The following is a 23,508-nucleotide window of genomic DNA, read 5'->3' as shown; positions in this document are numbered from 1 at the left end:
ATTGGTGAAAAAGAGGAATTTGCACCTAGCACCACTTATTGGAACGTAATAATCTGTAGGGAGATACCTTCCAATAGGTGATGCTAGGAGCAAGTTCCTCTGATTCACCACTAAGGTCTTATTTGTATATTCCTTACCCAGAGTCCTTAGGGCATGCGCGGTCTTATAAGTCCCTGTACCAATCTCTCCAATGAGCAAAACTTTTTTTTCATACAATTTTACAGGTTTTAGTTATACGGTTTTCACTGTGCAGTAAACTATACGTTACAGATATTGTGCACATTGTCCCATATAGGGCTCACAATCTACACTTCCTATCAGTTTGTCTTTGGAGTGTGGGAGGAAACTGGGGTACCTGGGGAAACCCACCCAAATATGGGGAGAACATACAAACTCATTGGGCGGATTCGAACCCAGGACTTCAGCACTGCAAGGATAGAATGCTGATACAGGGGGCAACACGGTGGCTCAGTGGTTAGCACTGCAGCCTTGCAGCGCTGGAGTCCTGGGTTCGAATCCTGCCAAGGACAACATCTGCAAGGAGTTTGTATGTTCTCCCCGTATTTGCGTGGATTTGCTCCCACTCTACAAAGACATACTGATAGGAAAAAATGTACATTGTGATCCCTATATGGGCTCACAATCTAAATAAAATTAAAAAAAAAATGCTGATGTTTCACTGGCGACACAGACACCTTGCGAGATGGCGTCTGAGGATGCATTAGACAGGCAGGCAGCTTTCCTGGAGCAAGTGCCAAGTAGATACCATCAAGGTATCATTTTATTAATAAGAAGAATATGCTGCATGCTGTGCTATTCTCGCTGTCATAAGTGAGCGGCTTATTGCGCTCCAAGAAGGAGCCAGAATGACAGTGTGAACAGAGACGTATTTCATTAACCTTCTTATAAAATTTACAATGGATTGAGGACAGATTGTTCTAGAAGTATTTCCTCCTCAGCCTTGACAACTCCAGTAGATTGAACTATCTGAATGTCATTGTGACCTCTGTCAAATAAATTCAGGGAAATGTTTTAACATGGCAAGGAAGCTGAAGTTACATTGTGAGAAAGAAAGCTAAACACTTTCTAAGTCTCAGGATTTACAAAGGCAGTGTGCTAAACTATCATTATTGATATCTGCACACCCATAACATTGTGTGAGACCCAGCAAGAGCTGGAGAGCACAAAGGGACATAGCTGGATGTTACCGACGTAGTCAGAAGCCTTTGTTTAGTCATGTCCTCCTGATGGCTTTACTAATTTCCTCTAGAGAAAGTAAAGGAGTTGTCAACGTAACCAATGGTAGAGATATCATAGCGTAACTTAAAGAGGACCTTTAACCACCTGGGGCACAGGCAGTTTTATATACTGCTAGACTGGATTCAGCTTTCCCGATCTGTGCCCAGGTGAAGAGATATCGGTGCCGGTACCGTAGACAGTCATTCAGGAACGCCCTTCCTCACAGCAGCGTCTATAGCGCTGTACTGTGAGAGCGGTGAGGAATGGCCCCCAGTACTCGTCTATGGACGAATACTATCAGGAGGGGAGGTAGGCGTTCCTCCCCACTCTCACTTCTCTCTGACGGTGAAGAGCTACGGCACCGATAGCTCCTCACCGGGGGCACAGGTCGTGAGAGCAGACAGTGCACTGAATTCAGTGCACTGTCTGCTTTCTAGCGGTATATAAAACCACATTTGCCCCAAGTGATGAAAGGTCCTCTTTGAGTTAGTAGCATCATAACATAAGGTAGTAACATCATAATGTACAATAAGGTAGTAATATCATTGGGCAATTGGTACTTGCTATTTTTTCTTTTTTTTTTTTTGTTGCCATATTGGAGCTCGTGGCTTTTACATGTAAGGCTAGGTTCCTTCCTTCACCTCGTTTCCGCTCGGGGATTCTGTTCCCCATTCCACTTTACAAACGTGCAGAGAAAAGTCCTACAAGAAGGATTTCTCTCTCCGCATTTTTCCAACCAACCCTGATGGAAACCGGGTGGAAACCTGGCAAACCCCATTATAGTCTAGGATTAGGTTTCCGTTTGGGGAGGAACTCAAATGGAAACCCGAACACAGGTGTGAACCTAGCGTAACAGGTAATGTATGCTTTCAGTGGGTTGTTTGACGGAAGAAAAAAAAATCTATTTATTGTATTTGAAATGTAAAATATTGAACTTAAATTTTTATTTATTTATTTTTTAATTTACATTTGCAAAAACCTTATCTCAGACTCCCTTTTTCATGGTCATGAAACCTCCACATTGACTTTCCTTCCTGTCTGTGTCAGTAATGTGATAAAGGGGCCGTCTGTCTGGCTCAGTTCATTAGCTAGGTGAGCCCTGTTTTATGTCTCTGCATCAGCCATGATGGAGAAGGGGACTGACTTAGCGGTAGAAAACAGTGACACAGCTCGCCCTCTTCACCACGTTACTGACGCAGAGAGAGAGAGAAACCATTTCTGTGTTGGAATGAATGTACAAGTTGAGGTATCAGGAGGGACCCAGCCGAGGGCATCTCCAAGGAGCTTGTATGTTCTCCCCTTATATTCTTGGGTTACTTTTGGGTACTCTGGTTTTCTCCTATACTTCAAACACATACTGATAGGGGATTTACATTGTGAGCTGTATATGGCAGTGACCACAATGTCTGTAAAGCACTGCAGAATATGTAGCCTTGCAGGAGGAATCCAGGCCACGAAACAGCTGAACATCACAAGTCATGTCCTAAAGTACATCACAAAAGCACCATCTCTCCTGGTGTGTGACATGGCCATGGCCTGCCTATGCTGTATCCTCTGGGCTCAGCACACGATATGGCCATATGACTGTTCACCGGGAGAACTTCAATATATTACACTTGCCTGATGTACCCGAAACATTGTAACTACTATAAAACTAAACCATGGAGAAGCATATGGGCTAGTTCACACTGAGTTCTTTTCAGGTGGAATTTGACACGGAATCTGTCTGTAAAGATGGCTTCCATTGATTTCAGTGGGAGCTGCTTGCTTTATTTTTCTTCCCCGCTAGCTAGTAGCGGAAAAAAGAAGCAAGATGCCCTATCTTGCTGGGGACCGTGGGGTCCGTGGCTCCAGACACGCTCCTATTTAAACCTATTCATTCGGGCTTAATCTGGAGTGGGATGCCGCGAAGGAAGGTTTCCGCAACCTTTTTCTCTGTGTGAACATACCCTTACCTTGATGGAGTGGGGTTCTACTGTGTCTATAAGTATCCCACCTCAGGTCTATCACAAAGCACTTCTTTAAAGAGGACCTTTCACCGATTTGGGCACAGGCAGTTCTATATACTGCTGGAAAGCTGACAGTGTGATGAATTCAGCGCACTGTCAGCTTTCCCAATCTGTGCCCCGGGTAAAGCGCTATCTGTCCCGGTACCGTAGCTCTTTACAGTCAGAAGGGCGTTTCTGACAGTCAGTCAGGTACGTCCTTCTCCTCAGCAACGCCTATCGCACTGTACAGTGTGAGCGGGGAGGAACGCCCCCTCCTTTCCAGATAATACTCTTCTATGGACGAGCTGTGTGAGCAGAGGGGAGGGGGCATTCCTCCCCGCTCACACTGTACAGCGCGATAGGTGCTGCTGTGGAGAAGGACGTACCTGACAGACTGTCAGGAATGCCCTTCTGACTGTAAAGAGCTACGGTACCGGGACCGAAAGCTCTTCACCCGAGGCACAGATCGGGAAAGCCGACAGTGTGCTGAATTCAGCGCACTGTCGGCTTTCCAGCAGTATATAGAACTGCCTGTGCCCCGAACCATGAAAGGTCCTCTTTAAGCTCATGACTGGACAGTCACTGGAGTAAGTACTTTTATCTGAGTCATTCCTGAGTAATATAGTGTTACCTGCAGTCCCATTTATGGCTACATTTCTCCAGCATGTACAGGATTTCCTTCCATAAAGGTTAGTTCTTTAGAACTGTTTCCTACAGAAATACTCTTGTCCTTTACTTCTTTGGAGATCCAGTACAACAAGGAAGTCTCTTGGCTTATACAATCCCCTTCTTCTTCCTGTTATTCTTTATTTGAGGCAGCATAGTTTGTAAGTAAATTCTCTCTGTGTAATTCATTGGGTCTAAGGCCTGGTTTACATCTGCATTTGGTATTCTGTTCGGAGAGTCCATTTGGGGACCCTCTAAACGGAATACCGAACGCATTGACAAGTGATGAACAATGAAAGCACACGGACTCCATAGATTATAATGGGGGCCGTGTGGTTTCTGCACGAAACGTGGAGAGAAAAGTCCTGCAGGCAGCACTTTTCTCTCCACATGTTTTGTGTGTAAACCACAGAGACCCTGTTATAGTCTATGGGATCTGTGGGTTTCCTTAGGTAACTGCTTTTTTTCATGCATATAGGTTTCCGTTCGGGAGGGTCCCCAAGTGGACCGTAGATGTGAATAGGGTCTCATAGTTACCTAGTTAGTATGGTTGTAGAAAGACATATGTCCATCAAGTTCAACCAGGGAATAAGAAATGTCATGACAGTCTATACATTTCCATAAGCAGCAATAATATTTTTGTAGAAAGGCAGCTAATCCTTTTTTGAAGCTGTCAGCTGTGACTGCCATGACCAGCTCCTGGGGTAGGCTATTCCACAGATTCTTCATAGTTATAATGACTCTGACATTCTAGGCAGAAGCTGTGAATAATAATCCTCAGCTTTTATCAGCACTGTGTCATTTATTATATTTCCATCGAGGATGTCAGTAATTCTCTTTTTTTCACCTAAAACACAAACGATCACCAGACCCTAGCAGATCAGCCCAGGACTACAGATAGGGTCACCTGAACAAAATGATGCCTTTGTCTCGTGCATTGGTGCCTCCGTTGTAACTGAGATATGCAGATCAGATCTTTGGAGCAATGAGGGTGTTGCCTTACTACTTCAGAGCAATGGCAATGTTTTTGTTTCTTCAATGAGCTCATTTGCCTATTGACAAAACCTGTGAAACCTCTACAGTGGAGGCAGCGATTCACAAGGGGAAGACTCCCTTCGATACCGGAGACAGTAACCTAGGTATCTATAGGGTTGGGTTCTAGTAACAAACATTTCTAGCCATATTCTAATACCATTCATTTTGCATAGCCTGGGAATGTAAGAACAATACTTACCACACCTATGTCGTCTGACCCTCAAAAACGATTCCAGAATTTCCCTTTTCATACAGCAGGCTTTTTTCTGTTTGATGTCCATGTCTAGCATAGATCTTAAGCTGCCTTACCTAACCATCCTATCTGCCTTCCTGTTTGGGCAGTGCAGACAGATTCGTGAGGCCAGGCCGTATTCTCAGAAGATGGTAAATTTACTTTGTACTCCTTGTCATAATATAACACTGGCAGGAAACCTTTTTCCCCTACCGGATTGTCTTATAAAGGAATCTCCTCTGACTTTTCAGTTTTCTGCCACTGGCTAGAGGAAATGAAAATCTATAAGGAAACGGAGATTAAAGATGCATACCTGAAACGCAAGCTTTTCTATGTAGAAGTGACATCATATGTACTGTAAAACTATTGGCAGTAGAAATTCCCTTTTCCGAAGAAGTTTGTCATAGTACTGGTTTGTCACCTTGTGACTCAGCATATCCCTGACTTCTCCTGAATTGTCGCCTCGTTCCATCTGTTCCTCTCCAGATACTTGGAGGAGGATTATTGATTAATCTGGAGTTACACATTGACCAGTTTTTGCTTTGGGGAGACATTCCTTAAAAACATTACTCATACGTTTTCTCCAACTGTAGTTGATCTGGCAGAATTGCTGAAGTCACTCGTAAAGTATTTGGAAGAACGTACAAATTACGGTCGATTATCCAAAGTCTGATGTCATGCGAAAAGGCGTTCAGGTCATTTATAGAAAGCAGACAGGAGACCAATATGTATTTTAATACCCGCAAGATGAGGTTTGGAAAGGGATAGGGGGCCATTCCCTTTATCAAACAGTCCTAAGGATAGTAGTGTGTAGGTGCACACTCAGTTTAGGGCTGATGGCGCACATTGTGGGGAGGTTACTATTCCCTCTAAGCCAGAAAACTGGAATAGATGTGCATTTTTGCCTCACTATATGATCGTGGCCATAACGGGGCAGAGACTAAGGTAGACGGGGATGCCTTGGACCCACAGATTCACTATAACTATCATGAGTTATATAGAATATCTACACCAGGTCCTGACGTGCGTAGAGTACAATTCTGGCACATGGGAATTCCTCTGAATTATTAAGAGATTGAGGTTATCAATTCATTCCTACATTTCCTAAAGGAATTGTAGAAGAACAGCCACTGCGGCTATTCAAGATAAGATTAGAAAAGTATGGCGACTTTCTTCCAGACGCAGATCCACTCGTTGTATATCCATTTAATAGACCTGAGTCACAATAAAGAGACAACCCAAGAACAAGACACGCGCTATTTCTACAAGAAAGCAGCTATACTATTCTAGTTTCCTACAAGTTTCCTACAATCCTTTTAAAGGGGATGTACAGGATTTCTTATATATAGGGACTGGAGTACAGGAGATGGAGCCTGTGCTGTGTATAGTACAGGGGCCGGAGACTCTGCTGTGTATAGTACAGGGGCTGGAGACTCTGCTGTGTATAGTACAGGGGCCAGAGACTGTGCTGTGTATAGTACAGGGGCTGGAGACTGTGCTGTGTATAGTACAGGGGCTGGAGACTGTGCTGTGTATAGTACAGGGGCCGGAGACTGTGCTGTGTATAGTACAGGGGCTGGAGACTGTGCTGTGTATAGTACAGGGGCTGGAGACTCTGTGCTGTGTATAGTACAGGGGCTGGAGACTGTGCTGTGTATAGTACAGGGGCCGGAGACTGTGCTGTGTATAGTACAGGGGCCGGAGACTGTGCTGTGTATAGTACAGGGGCCGGAGACTCTGCTGTGTATAGTACAGGGGCCAGAGACTGTGCTGTGTATAGTACAGGGGCTGGAGACTGTGCTGTGTATAGTACAGGGGCTGGAGACTGTGCTGTGTATAGTACAGGGGCCGGAGACTGTGCTGTGTATAGTACAGGGGCTGGAGACTGTGCTGTGTATAGTACAGGGGCTGGAGACTCTGTGCTGTGTATAGTACAGGGGCTGGAGACTGTGCTGTGTATAGTACAGGGGCCGGAGACTGTGCTGTGTATAGTACAGGGGCCGGAGACTGTGCTGTGTATAGTACAGGGGCCGGAGACTGTGCTGTGTATAGTACAGGGGCCGGAGACTGTGCTGTGTATAGTACAGGGGCCGGAGACTGTGCTGTGTATAGTACAGGGGCTGGAGACTGTGCTGTGTATAGTACAGGGGCTGGAGACTGTGCTGTGTATAGTACAGAGGCTGGAGACTCTGTGCTGTGTATAGTACAGGGGCCGGAGACTGTGCTGTGTATAGTACAGGGGCCGGAGACTGTGCTGTGTATAGTACAGGGGCCGGAGACTGTCCTGTGTATAGTACAGGGGCCGGAGACTGTGCTGTGTATAGTACAGGGGCTGGAGGCTGTGCTGTGTATAGTACAGGGGCCGGAGACTGTGCTGTGTATAGTACAGGGGCCGGAGACTGTGCTGTGTATAGTACAGGGGCCGGAGACTGTGCTGTGTATAGTACAGGGGCCGGAGACTGTGCTGTGTATAGTACAGGGGCCGGAGACTGTGCTGTGTATAGTACAGGGGCCGGAGACTGTGCTGTGTATAGTACAGGGGCCGGAGACTGTGCTGTGTATAGTACAGGGGCCGGAGACTGTGCTGTGTATAGTACAGGGGCCGGAGACTGTCCTGTGTATAGTACAGGGGCCGGAGACTGTGCTGTGTATAGTACAGGGGCTGGAGGCTGTGCTGTGTATAGTACAGGGGCTGGAGACTGTGCTGTGTATAGTACAGGGGTTGGAGGCTGTGCTGTGTATAGTACAGGGGCCGGAGACTGTGCTGTGTATAGTACAGGGGCCGGAGACTGTGCTGTGTATAGTACAGGGGCTGGAGGCTGTGCTGTGTATAGTACAGGGGCAGGAGGCTGTGCTGTGTATAGTACAGGGGCCGGAGACTGTGCTGTGTATAGTACAGGGGCCGGAGACTGTGCTGTGTATAGTACAGGGGCCGGAGACTGTGCTGTGTATAGTACAGGGGCCGGAGACTGTGCTGTGTATAGTACAGGGGCCGGAGACTGTGCTGTGTATAGTACAGGTGTTGGAGACTGTGCTGTGTATAGTACAGGTGTTGGAGGCGACCCATAAACAGCTGTTCTATGCAGGGTCATCCGTCAGTACCCTAACAATTGTATATTTATGGCCTAACTGAGGAATGGGCCATAAAAAGAATTCCTGGCCAACCCCTTTAAATGTTTTCCATTTTGCAATTTGCACAATGTGACCTTTGTCTTAAGATCTCTGCATCATAAATTAAAAAGTAATTATGACCAGTTGCAAACTTATGTAAATTCTTGCCAAAGGGCTGGCTGACTACCAGGAATTGCAGATTTTTTGAATATTTTCATTTCATAATGTCAAGTTCAGAAACCTTGTATAAGAAGCAGAGGCGCTGCGGCAGAGGACAGAGGTGCCACTGTAAACCTCATTTACTTTGGGTAATAATGGAAGTGACGGCAGGAATGTTTACTGGCTCAGATATCATAATCTTACATATGTGACATTTACATGTATCCATGGGCAGATACAGAAACCTCAGAATTGGTCAGCCAAGCCTCAGTAAATATCTTCTAGGATTAGCATTCATTCTCCTTTGCGGCATGGCTCCGAGACCCCTTGAGGAGATGTGAGACTGGTGCTGCAGGGAGAGGGTCTCCGGGACACTTGTGTGCACACAGTTGTTCTGGGATACGGTGTAAGAATGGCGCGCCTGTTGTAAATCACTCACTTCTTCCTTTATACAAGCGGCCATCGTTACTTTTAAAGGTGCCAGACTTATTAAATCTGTGACAATCCCCGTGTAAATCCAGGACAATGGCTGCAAATATGCAGAACAAAACACTTCTAAGATTTTCCTCTGAATATAGAGTGAAAACAATTTTCTGTATTCACAGTTGTTTGGAGATATTCTAGTTGTTTAGACCAATATATCTATATATATATATATATATATATATATATATATATATATATATATATATATATATATATATATATATATATATATATATATCATACACCTATTTGTTTTTTTTTTTTTTTTTTTTAATAATAATCATAGTGGATTAAAGGATTCAATCATTAAAATTGAATTTTTTTCTCCCTAACGCCTACGAATAACCTTAAGAAACGCTATTTTTCTCCGCGCCGCCGTTCAGTAGAAATCCCAGTTTTCTTCTGTATGTAAATGAGTTCTCTCACAGCACTAGGGGCGGTCCTCAGCACTCAAACAGAACCAACTGCGCATGATCCGCACAATTTTCCTGTGGCCGTTTACACAGTAAACTGGTGTAAGCGGCCACAAGAAAATGTCTGCAGGCATTAGAAGTCGCATGCTTAGAAATTTGAAGCCAGTGCTGGAAGAAGACACAGGGCGAGGCCTTTCCAGGCAAAGATGGAGGCGGCGCTGGAGAGTTCTCTCTTAGCATTGGCAACACCCCCAGTGCTGCTTGAGCGCTGGGGCCGCCCCCAGTGCTGCGGGAGAACTCATTTGCATACCAAAGAAAACCGGGATGTCTACCGAACATCGACGCGGAGAAGACATCTAAGGGTAGGAGAAGAATAGCCTTTCTTAAGGTTATTCCTACGTGGTAAGGGGAAAAAATGTAGAATCTGTGGCAGAGTCTCCAACGCAGATGTCAACTTAGCCTTACACAGTAACTTTGGCCGCAACCCCCATCATGTAACCAAAGATCACCAGGTCGCTCTGCATCTCCTTCCCCAATGTAAGTGAGTGGAGTCACATTGTGACTCCCATTGCACAGTGAGTTGTAATCATAAAAAAGAAAGAGCCGTGCTGGATTATTCTCCAACTAGAAGTAGCCGTCACATCACCCTTAGGGCTGCAATGCAACGCCATTCACATACGATAGTGAAAAGAGCACGGGGCGACCCTGCAATCTTTGGTCGCATGGCCAAAGTTGCCGTGTTACTCTACCCTAAGACTTTTTGTAGGTTTAAAAGTGTAGTACTTGGTATCACTTAGTCAGTGACCGCTTTCCTTGTATTGGTGCGTACAGACATGGCTGTCGGTCAGTGGGTAGGACCGCCTACTGGACTCCTAAGCCCCAAAAAAGCGAAGATCTAAACACAATATAATGTATATAACAATATGTTCAGCCCTTCCTGCTCTGTTATATGCTGAGATTAGACACCATTGTCAGCGTTATGGGTTTCCTTTTCCAAATGTAAATGTCACCGTATTTTAGTAAATCAGAGGGCAATCTTGTTTTTATGTTTGATGAAACTGGAATAGCAGTATGTCCACCCTTACCTCAAATTGGTTAAAGACTCTACTTTCTTATTAAACCAATTCAATACCACTTCACGCTGTGCAAGCAAAACCCTTGACAGGCCGTAGTTCACAGCACAACCACTAGGTGGCCACACATAACACTCTGACAGAATGGGGCAAATTTATTAGGATTGGGGCCATTCTTGTTTACATGTTCCAAGATATAAAAAAAAGAAGAAAAAAAATGCTAAATTAAAAATAGCATGAAGCCCTAGGTGTCACTCAAAAAAGCCGCAAAAATTATATCAATAACCCAAACGAAAAATAAATGTTATAGCCCTCAAAGCCGCATCCGTGGATGTCTGCAAAAACCTGAAATTGTGTCCAGTGCAGTGTAGATAGCTCGGTCTACAAGTAGTTAAAAGTGTATAGTGTGAAACATATAGTATATTGTATTTTTAGCTTATTTGTGCGACTTTACTACGTTTTGCAGTCATTTAGAGACAGTGTATATAAAAAGCCAGCACTCCAGGCGCGGAGGGGTAAGGCTGCGCTCCTGGGAGTCTTTGTGCTCCCCTCTATTTACTTACAAGGGCTCTTCACTTCACTTGAGGCGCAGTTTAGGCAGTTCCCATTAGCATAGAGATGAAGAGGTGAGTTAATGATTCATTGGCACCAGCTGACCTCTGGCATAGCTCTGGACCATGATGCCGCTCCAGTTTTGCTTCATGTTTTCCCCCTGCATTCCCTCATCTGATTTAATATTTACAGCCTGATCTGTCTACATGCCTGAGCGCCTGAAGAGAGCAACCGTTTAGTGCCTGGCCCTCCCCTGGGCAGACAGGGCAATCTGATCCAGCTTTCTTCATTCCTCTATTTTGCATCATCTGGTGTTTTGGAGGAGCCCCGGGGTCCACATTGCTTCTCTTCTTCCAGAACCTGCTGCCTTCCTTCCGCACAGGACAATGGATTCTGACTCGGACTCTCCTTTCAATTACTCCTGGCCATCTTTTCCCAAAATGAGAATTCACAGGAGACCCGTCAAGCAAGGTAGAAGTGATTCTGGGTGCCATTCCTTCTCGTTCTTCACTCTGTCATCCGCTGTTTAGAAGTGTGGACCCCTTAGTGCACATAATAGCCCGGCAATGTAATGTGTCACTATAGTCTTTCTATTATCTGTGGTATATACTCGTTCTCCCTGGAGGCAGTAGTATATACCTCTTGCTGTTTTGGTGCTGTGTCTGTAGTTTGAAGGTTGTGTAACCACTATTCTCTTATAGCAGTCTATCCTCTGGGGAGATGTGTCATTGCTAGTCCTGTGAATGTCAATGTAGGGTATGTGCTGTTACTATTGGGATTTTGTCTTTTTTCAATGTAGATTGTGAGCCCCATATATTTCCCCCGATTTCAGTATATCTTTGTAGAATGGGAGGAATTCCACGCAAACACAGGGAGAACATACAAACTCCTTGCAGATGTTGTTCCTGGTGGGATTTGAACCCAGGACTCCAGCACTGCAATCCTAACCACTGAGCCACCGTGTGGCCCCAAACTATTGAGATTTTTATTGGGGTTATTTGCAGCTTCATTGCTCTTCTATTTTTCAAGCAAAAAGTGCCAGAATGTTGGAGAGTTTTGTGCCATAAAGATGTCTAACATACCTTGAGGCACATTTAGCGCGTATTATAGACTCTCTTAGTCTAAGATCCCACGTAGCGTGCCTCAGCAAAAAAAAAAAGTGCTGTGGGGAAAAACCGTGGCGGCAACACGTTATGGTTTTTCCTGAGGTGCTTTTCACAGAAAGTCTGCATCGCTTAGGTTTCCTCTGAGGACTTTTTCAGTTATACCTATAGGGCAAATGCTGGCATTTACGTAAGTATAAGTGACATACCGAGATTTTCAAAACCGCAACAGTTTTGGAAATCGCAGTGTGTCCGCAGAGCATATTTTTTTTTGCAAGGTGTAGATGGGATTTGTTAGAATTTCTTCCACCTTGCTGTGACTGTAAACCACTGTGTTTTTTTGTTTTTTTTTCTCTGCGGCCAAACCACAGCATTTGCGTCACGTGGGGCGCTGGCCTTAGGCACATTTACAAAAAAAAAAAAAAAAGTATAGCAGCGTGTAAAAGGGTGTCTTAGGTTACAACATCGTGCAGCAAAAAATTCACCAAAGGTTTGGCATATTTTTCTGGCGTAAATGACTGCAACTAATAGCTGTAAAGGCTAATGCATTCTAAGAATTTGACAGATTTAGGCTAGGGCCACACAGTGACTCCCATTGCGTGAACAAAGATCGCCATGTTTCTTTGCGACTTTCACTCATGCTAGCGAAAGGAGTGTCATTTTGACCCGGAGGTTGTTGCAACTTCTAGCTGCCAAAAAGTGGCAGCACTGGGTTTTATATCGTTCTTCTGTTTTCTGCAGTACATGGGAATGTTGCACCTTTACACCCATCACGGCAATTTCTTAAAAAGTGGGTGGAACCAAATAAAGAGGGGCATGGCCTCTCGTTCAGAAGTGGGCTCGCTTTTTCCGGTATGTTTTTGGATGCATTAAAAAACCCATCAGAACACCCCACAAGCATAGAGCCATTGCTTAATTCTGTAGCTTTGATTATTTCTCAGAACCTTTGAGTATGTTCACATGTGGCATATTTATTGGTGTAGACTCTGGAAGTACAAAGTAAAGAGCAGTGCTCCAAAGGGATTGCTAGGAGACCCAGAAGTAGATGCATGCATGTGTGTACGTCAGGGTTATAGATGGACATATTCAGAGGCTGTACTAGAACTGTGTTTTTCTGGAAAATCATCATATTTTATATTGTTTGGTCACAATATAAACCAATATAAACCATGTGCTGCTTTGCAACCAGTGCATAAGACTATATAGTGAGAAAGTAGTGCTAGAACTGCATAGGGAAAATATTGGTAGGACGGTCTAGGTTCAGCTGTCTTCTAAGTATTGGTGACTGTAAACCATAAGCCTTAAAGGGACACGCTGGTGGGTTATGCCAACTTAGCTCACGCCAGACATAATAATGTCCTGAAGTAGCTCATATAGTCTTATGCCCCCACCTCGTATAATGCAATGTTAGTGGTCCCCACATCATATAGTGTTCCCTCAAGTGGCCCTACATATAGTGGCCCCCACATAATATAGTGTTCGCTCAAGTGGCCCCACATAATATAGTGTTCCCTCAAGTGGCTCTACATATAGTGGCCCCCACATAATATAGTGTTCGCTCAAGTGGCCCCACATAATATAGTGTTCCCTCAAGTGGCTCTACATATAGTGGCCCTCACATAATTTAATGGCTGTTCAATCAGAAGAAGGAATACAGACTTCACCTATACCTGTTGCAGGCTCTAGCGGTAGGAAAATCTCCAGCTCGGTGTCCATCATACCTACCTGCCGAAACCTTATCGATGGACGTGGAGCTGATAGCTCTGCACTCCACCATTTGGTGTACTAAGGATGCAAATAGCGTTGAAATTGGGACAATATACAAAATATGTGACTGTCACGCTCGATCAAGTTCAACTGAAGGGGCCCCATCATAGGGCCTACTACAGGTGTGCAGTTTACACTATGGGTAAAGTGGCCTTGAGCAGCAGTTGGTGCAGCTTTGCAAGGACCTTTTGATGACATCATCCTCTTATTCCAGGGTCCTGGAAGGTCCATTTTAGTAGTAGCTCTACAGGGCTATGCAGAAGCAGGAAATAGATAGATGGGCAGATTTAGTCTAATTCGATGACTAACTTGCATAGATCAAAAAATTCTGGAGTGTCATTTTAGAACAAATTGTGTAAAATTGAGAGACACAAATTACTGCTAAAGACAGGTATAAGTTACCTAGAAAACAGGGTTTCCTGTTATGATCTAATAGAATGTATTTCCTTAAAGGGGTTGTCCCACGTCGCATACGCACCAGTCTTCGCTGCAGTAAGTTCTTCTGTCTTCCGGCTTTGTTGCGTCATTGGTGAGCGGGGTTACATATGCAAAGCCAGCGGCGAGAAGTCGTCGCTTCTATGCCGCTGGCCCTGCGTGTGCGCTGCCAATGCAGCTAGGCATCGGGCGTACAGCCTTCACAATGTAATACAGACCCGGCATCCGCGGTAATAGAGAGGCGGATGCCGGGGAGTGTAGACGCCGGCACAGGTGAAGCCAGCAGCGGCAGGAGCGATGCTGCTATTCCGCTCCTCCGCTCCCCTCCTCCCCTCCGGAATAGCAGCATTGCTCCTGCCGCTGCTGGCTTCACCTGTGCCGGCGTCTACACTCCCCGGCATCCGCCTCTCTATTACAGCGGATGCCGGGTCTGTATTGGTGCCCCCCCCCCCCCCAAAAGTGTAAACTACCCCCCTCCAGGCTCGCTCCCGTGCACTTAGCCCCTCCTCCCTCCCCCCTCAGAGCAGCAGATACATCACTTGACTTTTGACCAGATAAGTCAAGGGATGTGTAAAAAAAAAAAAAAAAAAAATGAATAAAGTGAGATAGTGGACAAACAAAGCAGTTTTGCTGAAGCAATGTATTTAGGAAAAGTCTTACATCCACATTAACAAGCAGTATAGATAGGATCCTTGTGATGGGACAACCCCTTTAACCTTTAATTCCGTTTCTTTGTGATATGTGTTATGTTCCTTTGTATGGATGACACATTTTATAGCCGTTCTAAGAGGAGTTACCACAGCAGGTTGCTTAGATGTCTGGGTACATGAAGGCCGTCGTGTGGGTGCTCCCCCTGTGTAGGAGTCCCTTACCCTCTGTTTAGGGGTAAACCTACCCAACACTGACTGATGGGGAGAGGAGGAGCTTGTAAGGGAACATGGGATCTGCTGACCAGAAGACTAACTATACTACATAAGTTCCACTACAGCCTATCCCAAATTAGAATCCACTTGCATGTGTCAGAATTGAATTGGATTTTAATGAGTATTGTGTGTCATATCTGTCTACGTAACCTACATAACCTTTCTTACAGGATATACATCAGGGAGTATTTTTAATGCCACACACTATTTATTCTGGACTTAAAAAGTTGTGGATTAGCCCAAGTGAGTGACCACACAAAGCACATCTGTGCCCGAAATAAAGCATTGTTCACATGGAGTTGTTTGCAGATAGATTTTGAGGCGGAATCCTCCTTGAAAAATGCCTCCCGGCTGCCCCATTCATGTCAGAGGGAATCAGTAGCAGATTTTCTCATCTCACAGGAAAAAAGAATCTTCCGGATTTATCTTCAGATGGATTCTGCCTTGCAAAGCCCATTGAATTGAGTAAGAGTCAATGAAAAAGCTAGCGTTTTTTTTCTCTGTCACCCATTCATTCCAATGAGCTTTGCAAGGCAGATAAAACCAGAAAAATCTGAAAAATCATCTATAAAGAAAAAAAAAATCTTCTATTGAGTACCATTGAAATGAATGAGAGGTTGGGAGGTGTTTTTTGATACCTGCAAAAAAAACTCCATCTGAACTTGTTCTTAAAGCTGTCTGTCAGGGGTCTTGTAATATATGTACAGATCTGAATTTGGCCTCTTACCATCCTTACTAATAACTAGTGGAATAATATATATACCAACAGAATAGGAAGATTGGGGGAGATGGGGGGCTATACTAAGCAAAATATGCTACAAGAGTCGTGACAGAAGACGAGAAACAATTGCTGCATGTATAAGAAAGTATGAGGGGGCCTGTAGTAGAAAGAGGCTTTGTCAGATGCTCCATACTCTCTTCATGTTACAAGTATTCGCCCTTTATACCAACGCACACATTTTAAATCCCTTTTCTAGCGCCTTTTGTCTTTTAGTATAGTTTACTTGGCACTGTGGTCTATGTGATACGGCTATAGGAGGCGCTGCCGGTGAAGGGTTAATGGTTGACTTCCTCTTTTTGTAGCAGACACAAGCATGTACAATGTAACCGTATGCAGGAAATCTTTCCAAGCATAAAATCTCTCCTCCATCTTCATTACTGAACCCGCTTTGATTAATTGTGTAAAATGTAATGGAAACAAGAGCCGCTCTTCAGGCCCTAATCCGCTCTGCGTCCTGTACGGTGTGTGCTGCTCGCTTCACGGGGGCGGGGAGGGGACAGGAGTTACCAATTAGGCCGTGTTGTCAAAACTCTGCCAGATGTTTTGGACATTTGTCTCATTTTATGGGTTTGCGTCATTCATTTGATTATAGTTCCTGTGGCAGATGTAACATTCACTTCCTAGCTAGCAGACGCATGAGACGTATTGCCAAATAGTCACCTTTTTGTTTTTGTCTTCCAGTGAGTGAGCTTGTACATTGGGAAATACATTGGACGTTGTTTGTTTGTTTGTTTTTTTACATTTTAGGTTTGCCCTCTTCTCGCCTGCTAGTTGTGATTTTTGATTTTCCTTTTAATTACTATATATATATATTTTTTTATATATAGTTTTTTTCTCTCTCCATGTTTGTAATTTTAAAGTAATTTTTTACTGTTTGGCCATGTTCTAATGCGGGATCTGTGACATGTGGGCATATCCCCATCTCTAGTACCTGCAGTGGCCAGGTTATACCGCGGTTTTAGCTATGTGATCATTGGATCAGTGGATTTAACAGAAGGACAACGTCCATTTTTCATAGCCATTTGGGCTTCCAAATAGTGCCTGATTTCACAGATCAATCATACATTTGAGTGTGCGGTGGAATCCGTGAAAATGGACAAAAGTAGGGCATGGTCCCTGGAAACGGGCCATAAAAAAATCAGTCATGTGAATTCTATTCACCTGCATTGAATTTACTGAGGTTGTGTGAATATAGTGTTAGATTAAAGGCTCGTTCACATGGGGAAAGAGGGGCCGAATCCACCTCAAAATCTGCCCCCCTCACAATAGAGGTCTATGTAGACTGCCAGCGTTCTTTTTTGCGCTAGCGGTGTGTTCCCACCCGCGCAAAAAGAATCGAGCTTCTCTTTCTTCAGGTGGATTCTGCAGCTGAGTCAGCCCCGGGGTCTGCCTCGCAACAGCACCCTCCGGACTAGGCCTATTCATCAGGATCATTTTGGTCCCACCCAAAATCAGGACCAAAATACGCAGTCCCGTGAGAACTAGCCCTAAGGGTCCTGAAGAGTGATCTCTGTAGTGGGAAGATCACAGCAAGTGTGTGAAGGGATTAGCCAGAATCTCATTCTCTTTGCAGGTAATGTAAAATCCAGCGGTTTTTTGCCACGGCAAAGTGGGGCTTAAGCCTGAAATTGGTTTCTGCAGTGTCTTTCAGCGGCGATTCTCTTGCGCCAGGACTGACTTTTCAACCTTTGCATTGCAGAGATTGAAAACTTATTCCACTAAATGTATAAGGAGGTTGTGTGAACCTCTATATGTACTTTCTGAAGCTCCCTACAGGTTACCTTTTCATCCTCTTCATCCTCTTCCACATTTTTTCTTTATTTCTAACCAGCCGCCGCACTGAAGCTTTGTTGTGTGACATCCCAGTCTTTTATACACATGTGTGCAATTTTCATATGCAATGTGTTTTTTTGCTTTCATTGCTAATGGTGTTCTCATACACACGCACACCACAGATGGAGTAAAGGGATGATCCACTTTCCTTTTTCTTTTAACCCTCAGGGAGGTTGAAAATCTCAAACACTTTATACTCACCTGTCTGTTTGGCTGATGCTTTGCTGTGTGGGTCAAAGGTCAGGAAAATCGGGGATTCAAATGAAGACTCTCCACTAGATCTCCAGCCAATCAGTGATGTTCTGTTCATACGAAGCATCGGTGCTCATCACTGATTGGCTGATGTCCGGCAGATAGTAAACATAGACTGGAAACCTGAAAGGAGACACATTGCTGCATGTATGGGTGAACAGACAGGGGAACAGCCCTTTAACCCATAGCAAAAACCTATTGAAAACGATTAAAAAAAAAAGCAATTTAAAGCGTGCTGAAACTGCATATCTATTATTACTATATTGTTTAAAGGGAGCCTACCACTTCCACCAAGCATATTCCACCTCATTACGGAACCAACTACAGTGATATACAACATACACTTATGTGTCACTTTTGTAGACTTGAAGAAAAACAACTTTGAAGTCTTCTGCAGATTACGCTTTTGGTGCACCATGGGCGGGCCTACAACCCTGGGAGCGCTGCTGTTGCTTCTCAAGTAGGATGGATAATGGGGGGGTTCAATTGTACAGGGTGGTGCGGGCAGGAGATGGTGGGGATCTGCAAGGGCTGGATGCCTCGCCACCTGTGCACCAGTTTTTCCAAATGTGCAAAAGTGAAGTACACAACAGATTTGTGTTGTTTATGACTAATGTGCTCCATAACATGGTGGTAGCAGCTGAATATACTTGGGGGAGGAGAGAGACTACCTTTTAATATACCAGTTCTTATGGACATATGGCAGCATAGAAATCCTTTCTGCTTTGGGTGTCGTCTGCTTTTCGATTTTGACATTTGTTTGCCATGTTATAAACTGGATTTGCAAATATTTGTTACCTGCTCCTCTTTATGTGGTGTTGTATTTACTGTAAGGGGGTCATTTCTGGGAAACAGAAAGAAAGAAGCGGAGCTAGTTGTTGTGTGTGGATGTAAGTCTACATGGTAGAAGCTCGTGTCCGTGTGCAGATTGTTCAGTATAGCAGATGTTTTTTCAGAGCTCCTCTGTTACACTTCTTAGAATTGTTATGACTTCTTTGTCTTTGAGGTCTTTGAGTTTACAAAATAACCTGAAGACATAAATCGTTCAGAACGTCGATCAGTAGGGTAAGATGGCTTTACTGCGTATTGTAAAGTGCTGCGGGATAGAAATAAAAATGATGAGTGTAAATTTTGGCTGGAAGGTTTAACCCTAGATTCTCATGATCTAGATTCAGACGTGAATCTGAGTCCATGTGTTTGCTGGATTTGGCTGGAGCGGTATGCTGGAAGAGCTAGAGAGAGATAGGTGTCTCCCAGTGCCATACTGTCCTGTACTATATTATACTAAGGACATTTTGCATGGCTGAGTCTACAGCTAAGGATCTGCCACCCCCCATGAACATAAGGGGTCTGTGAAATGAGGCCATGACTAAAACAACGGTCGTGTGACTAGATCCACTGAAGTCTATGGGGTTGTGTACTTGCTGTTAATAAACGGCCATTACACTGCTGTTCGATCCTGTTATGTCAATGAGCCCTTAAGTTCTGATAATGTGGCAAATTTACTATTGAAAAAGCACCACAATCCTGGCGCACTTTGCACCAAAAACTGGCAGACATGCTTTACACCACATTTATTAACTATTTTAGACACTCTGAACCTTGCCCATATGGTTGGGGCTTAATGTGTGACTAGGCCAAAGCTCCGGCTCCTTCATCAATGGCCGACAGATGCAGTAAAGTTTCTCCAATGCACAAAAATATCCAGTGATTAACTTCATGTAAAACTATGCATCCAATATATTATACAATATTAATAATTGTATAATGTAATTCAGCATTTTATTTTGTAGCTGGAGTCTACCTTTCTTCCTGTCAACCCAATACTGTCCCCGACTCCACAACCCTGTTTGTAATATTTACCTTGAGCTTGAACGTTAACAGTTCTATAATAAAAGAATAGACCGCTATGAAGGAAGCCAGAAGTCACAGAGCTCTCCTCAAGCAGAGCTGACAGGGATCATCAGCACCAACTGATGAGATGCTGAGATGCCGTAACAATCACGAGCACAGCTCGAGGAATGAGTTCAGGGGCAGGCCAGCTTAAGGCTGGCCTTACACAGCCGTAATGACTTTATGGTCCGCAAGTTACTGATCAGCAACACTAGTTGCTGCTCACCAACATATACACCACAGACACCCGTGTCCTGCCGCACTCGCCTATAGAGTTCTATGGGTGAGTCCGAGCAGTGCTGCAATTCACGGCCATTACGGACCTGCTGTATAAATTGCAGACCTCTGTTGCAGCCCGGCACACCACGGAGAAAATATCCGGTGGTGTAAGAGGCCGCATTGAATATAATGTGTCCGCAATTGAAAACCCTCAATTGCGGACTTATAAGACATATAGGGCATATCCACGGGATCCAATTCCAGCAGTTCCCTTCCCTGAAATGTATTGATCGTTGAGAGTTCTCATGCTGTCTCCATAGAGGGAGAATTGATCGGTTGTACCATCCTGTGTTGTCAGTAGTGGATGTAATGATGGGTTCTGTATTGTTATCTATAGAGACGTTATCTTGATGAAAATACGATCCCCAGCAGCCGTGATGTCTATTATAAGGCATTATGTTGGCATTACTATAGATTAGAAGGGCTGTTAGGTTTCATCTTATGTTGTTACATGGTCACCGACCTCTACTATGTTCTGTACAGTAAAAGAAAGACAATATCCAGTGTATACAAAAATATCCAGTGTATATGAGTCCCAGCGCAGTCCATGTCCAGGGAATAGCTTGTGTGTACAGCGCTAATGTTTGGGGAGGTTAAATATTAAGCCCTGGTCACACAGCTGGGGGTATTGCTGTAATGGTATGTTCTGTTTCATGTTTGTACTGGAAAAGCAAATGCAAATTAAACTCTATTAGATAATTATTAAAAATGTGTAGTGAGAACACTGGCGTATAAAAAAACGGAACAAAAACAGTCAAATTTATCTTTAGCGCTGTTCACCTGACATTATAGGGGTTTTAGAGGGGTTAAATATTGATGACCTATCTTTAGGATAGGCAATTGGTATGGGATTGGTGGGGTCTGATACCAATGATCAGCTGCTTGAAGCGCTGGGGTGAGCGCCACCTCCACACTACAGACCAGTGATGTCACGTGCCCAGTTCCGTTGCACTCATGTGAATGGGATCGAGCTACAATTCCCAGCACAATCCCCCATGCCACGTGCTTGGTATTGAGTGAAGAGGCTGCAGTCCGCCCTGATGTCTCTTCAAACAGCCGAATCCTGGGTGTCTGACTCTCATTGGTATTGAGGATCTATCGTAAGGTCATCACAAAAATGATAGTGCGGTATAAAAACCATATTCATTATAATATGTGGTGGGGAGTGTCCTCTCCTACTATGTGCCCCACTAAGGATCCTGAAGAGCGATGTTCAGGCACTAGAACTTCCACCCAGTGTTCATTCTGTAAACCGAGCACCTAAGAGTTCCCCTTCATTTCCATATCTTATCTATGTGTGGCCCTATCCTCTCCAGCACCTAAATGGAACAGCTAATCCCCCATAGAGATCCTATTACAGGCAGCTGCGATAACTGCGACTCCAGGTCTCCTGGTGACCCATTCCAGTATAAAAGGTGTACAACTATTCCCAATGCTGCTTACTGCTTCTTATGTCTACTTCCACCTTCTTACGTTTAACACTTTAGTGACTGGCCTGTTTTAGATTTTGATGGCCAAACCATTTTTTTTTTGCATTTTTTTCCCATCGTCCCTATTCCATCAATGTAACGGCTCGTTCACATCTGCAGGTTTCCGTTTCCTGCCCGGTTTTGTGCAGGAAACCTGCAGACATTACCTTTTTATGTTCTAAGTTTTGCACCATTCACTATACGGCTTGATCTATTTATTCACTGGTCGATACGATTACATTGATATCAGATTTGAAGCTTTAGACATTTTACTGCTTTTGCAACTTAAAATCCTTTTTCTAATAAAAAAATAAATATTTTCCTATCACCACTTTCCAAGACCCATAACTTTTTTTTTTTTTTTGTTAACAGAAATATGCAATGGTTTTATTTTTTCTCTTTTGTGTGAAGCTCTGATGTTTTTATTGATGTTATTTTGGGGAACGTAAAGTTTTTGATCTTTTTATAAGGCTTTTCCGGTGGAAGTTGTGCAAGTAAAATCGTATTGCTCGGGTTCTTCCTTACAGATGCAGCATTACTCAATATATGTGTGTGAGATATATATATTTGTTTGTCCCCTTGGGGGGAACTTAAAGGGGTTGTCTTTGATAACTAGAAATCCCTACACTAATCTAAACACCCTCCCCCTTCCTGCCTTCTAAATATACAAAATGTATAGTTACCCATATCACTGGGCGGTCATGTGACCCTCTACAGTGACATTTTCTGATTAGCTGGTGATGATCCATTTCCCAGTTTACTGAAATAGTCACTACTATATCTCCCCCCTCCCTCCACCCCACATCCACTCATTATCTGTACCATCCGGGCTTCTTCTGGTGAGATGGCTCCTCCCACTGTAATGATTCTGTCTGTGCGCACCGATGTCGATAATTCACCTCTGCTACGCATGCACATTAGAGTTGGATCATCACTGGAGAAGAAGATCTCGCACAGACTGAATTAGTACCGGAAGAAGAGGGGCTGTCTCACAGGAAGAAGCGTGGAGGGTAAGTATATACTACGGTTAGGGGTTGGGCTGAATAGGTATATAGGAGGGGGGAGTGAGGAAGTTACATAGCAGGAAGCTGAAACAAGTAAACAAAAGCAGAAGATACCAGCAGCCCCCAGAGATGCCCAGAAATCACTAAAAACACAGATAAATGTATATGGATACATTTATTAACCCATTAGTAGCACTGACAGACATTTAATTTTTTTTTTTTTTAAATGTTTTGTGCCTGGAAAACCCCTTTAATTTGCCATCTTCTTATTGCTTTTTTATGACAGACATTTTATTGTATTGTGTTTTATAATATTGTATATTTACATAGGCACCACTAGAGGCCTTCATTAGGCCCCTAACTGCCATGTAAAGGCAGCAGATCCCTGCAGTCTTGTTTACAGGAGTTCTGATGTCTCCAGGAAGGAGCAACCTCCATCTAAAACCCCTTTGATGCCGTGGTCATGGTGACTGCAGCATCTAAGGGGGTTAAAGGCCCAAGACTGGTACACAGCAGAGCACCCGTACCTGAACATGCATGTTTTGGAACCAAGCACAGGAGTAGATACAAACAAAGCTAATAAAATACTTCCCTCTTTGGCTTAAGCTTCTACAAAAACTTCAATGCTAAAACTTTTCCTTAGGGAGCTGTGATGCGTACCCATGTTGTCTGTGGTAGGCCATAAAATAGTTGTCTGGGGAATAAAAAGCCTTTATCAGGGATTTATGATCCATGCGGTTTTTACTATGTTTATTTGTATAATTGCCAAGTTACACTGGTCTCATAAATAATTGCAGTGTGCAATGTATATCTAT

General features: G+C 44.0%; 1 protein-coding gene across 4 annotated transcripts in view; it reads left to right on the top strand.

The window, feature by feature from the left end:
- Window positions 1-23,508, top strand: part of ARHGEF28 (Rho guanine nucleotide exchange factor 28) — a 154,594-nt gene that overhangs the window by 68,942 nt on the left and 62,144 nt on the right. The window contains exon 1 of one of the 4 annotated variants that reach the window (XM_075270553.1): window positions 11,219-11,425. The exons of the other annotated variants lie outside the window; for them this stretch is intronic. Within the exon in view, the coding sequence (XP_075126654.1) occupies window positions 11,341-11,425 (85 nt within the window). The 5' untranslated portion in view covers window positions 11,219-11,340. Of the gene's footprint in view, window positions 1-11,218; window positions 11,426-23,508 lie in introns of those variants that run through there. 4 annotated transcript variants of the gene reach the window in all.

This window comes from Leptodactylus fuscus, chromosome 1, assembly GCF_031893055.1.
Source record: "Leptodactylus fuscus isolate aLepFus1 chromosome 1, aLepFus1.hap2, whole genome shotgun sequence".
In the NCBI taxonomy this organism is placed as follows: domain Eukaryota; kingdom Metazoa; phylum Chordata; class Amphibia; order Anura; family Leptodactylidae; genus Leptodactylus; species Leptodactylus fuscus.
The sequence above is the reverse complement of the archived record's forward strand: the minus strand, read 5'-3'. Positions and strand labels throughout refer to the sequence as shown.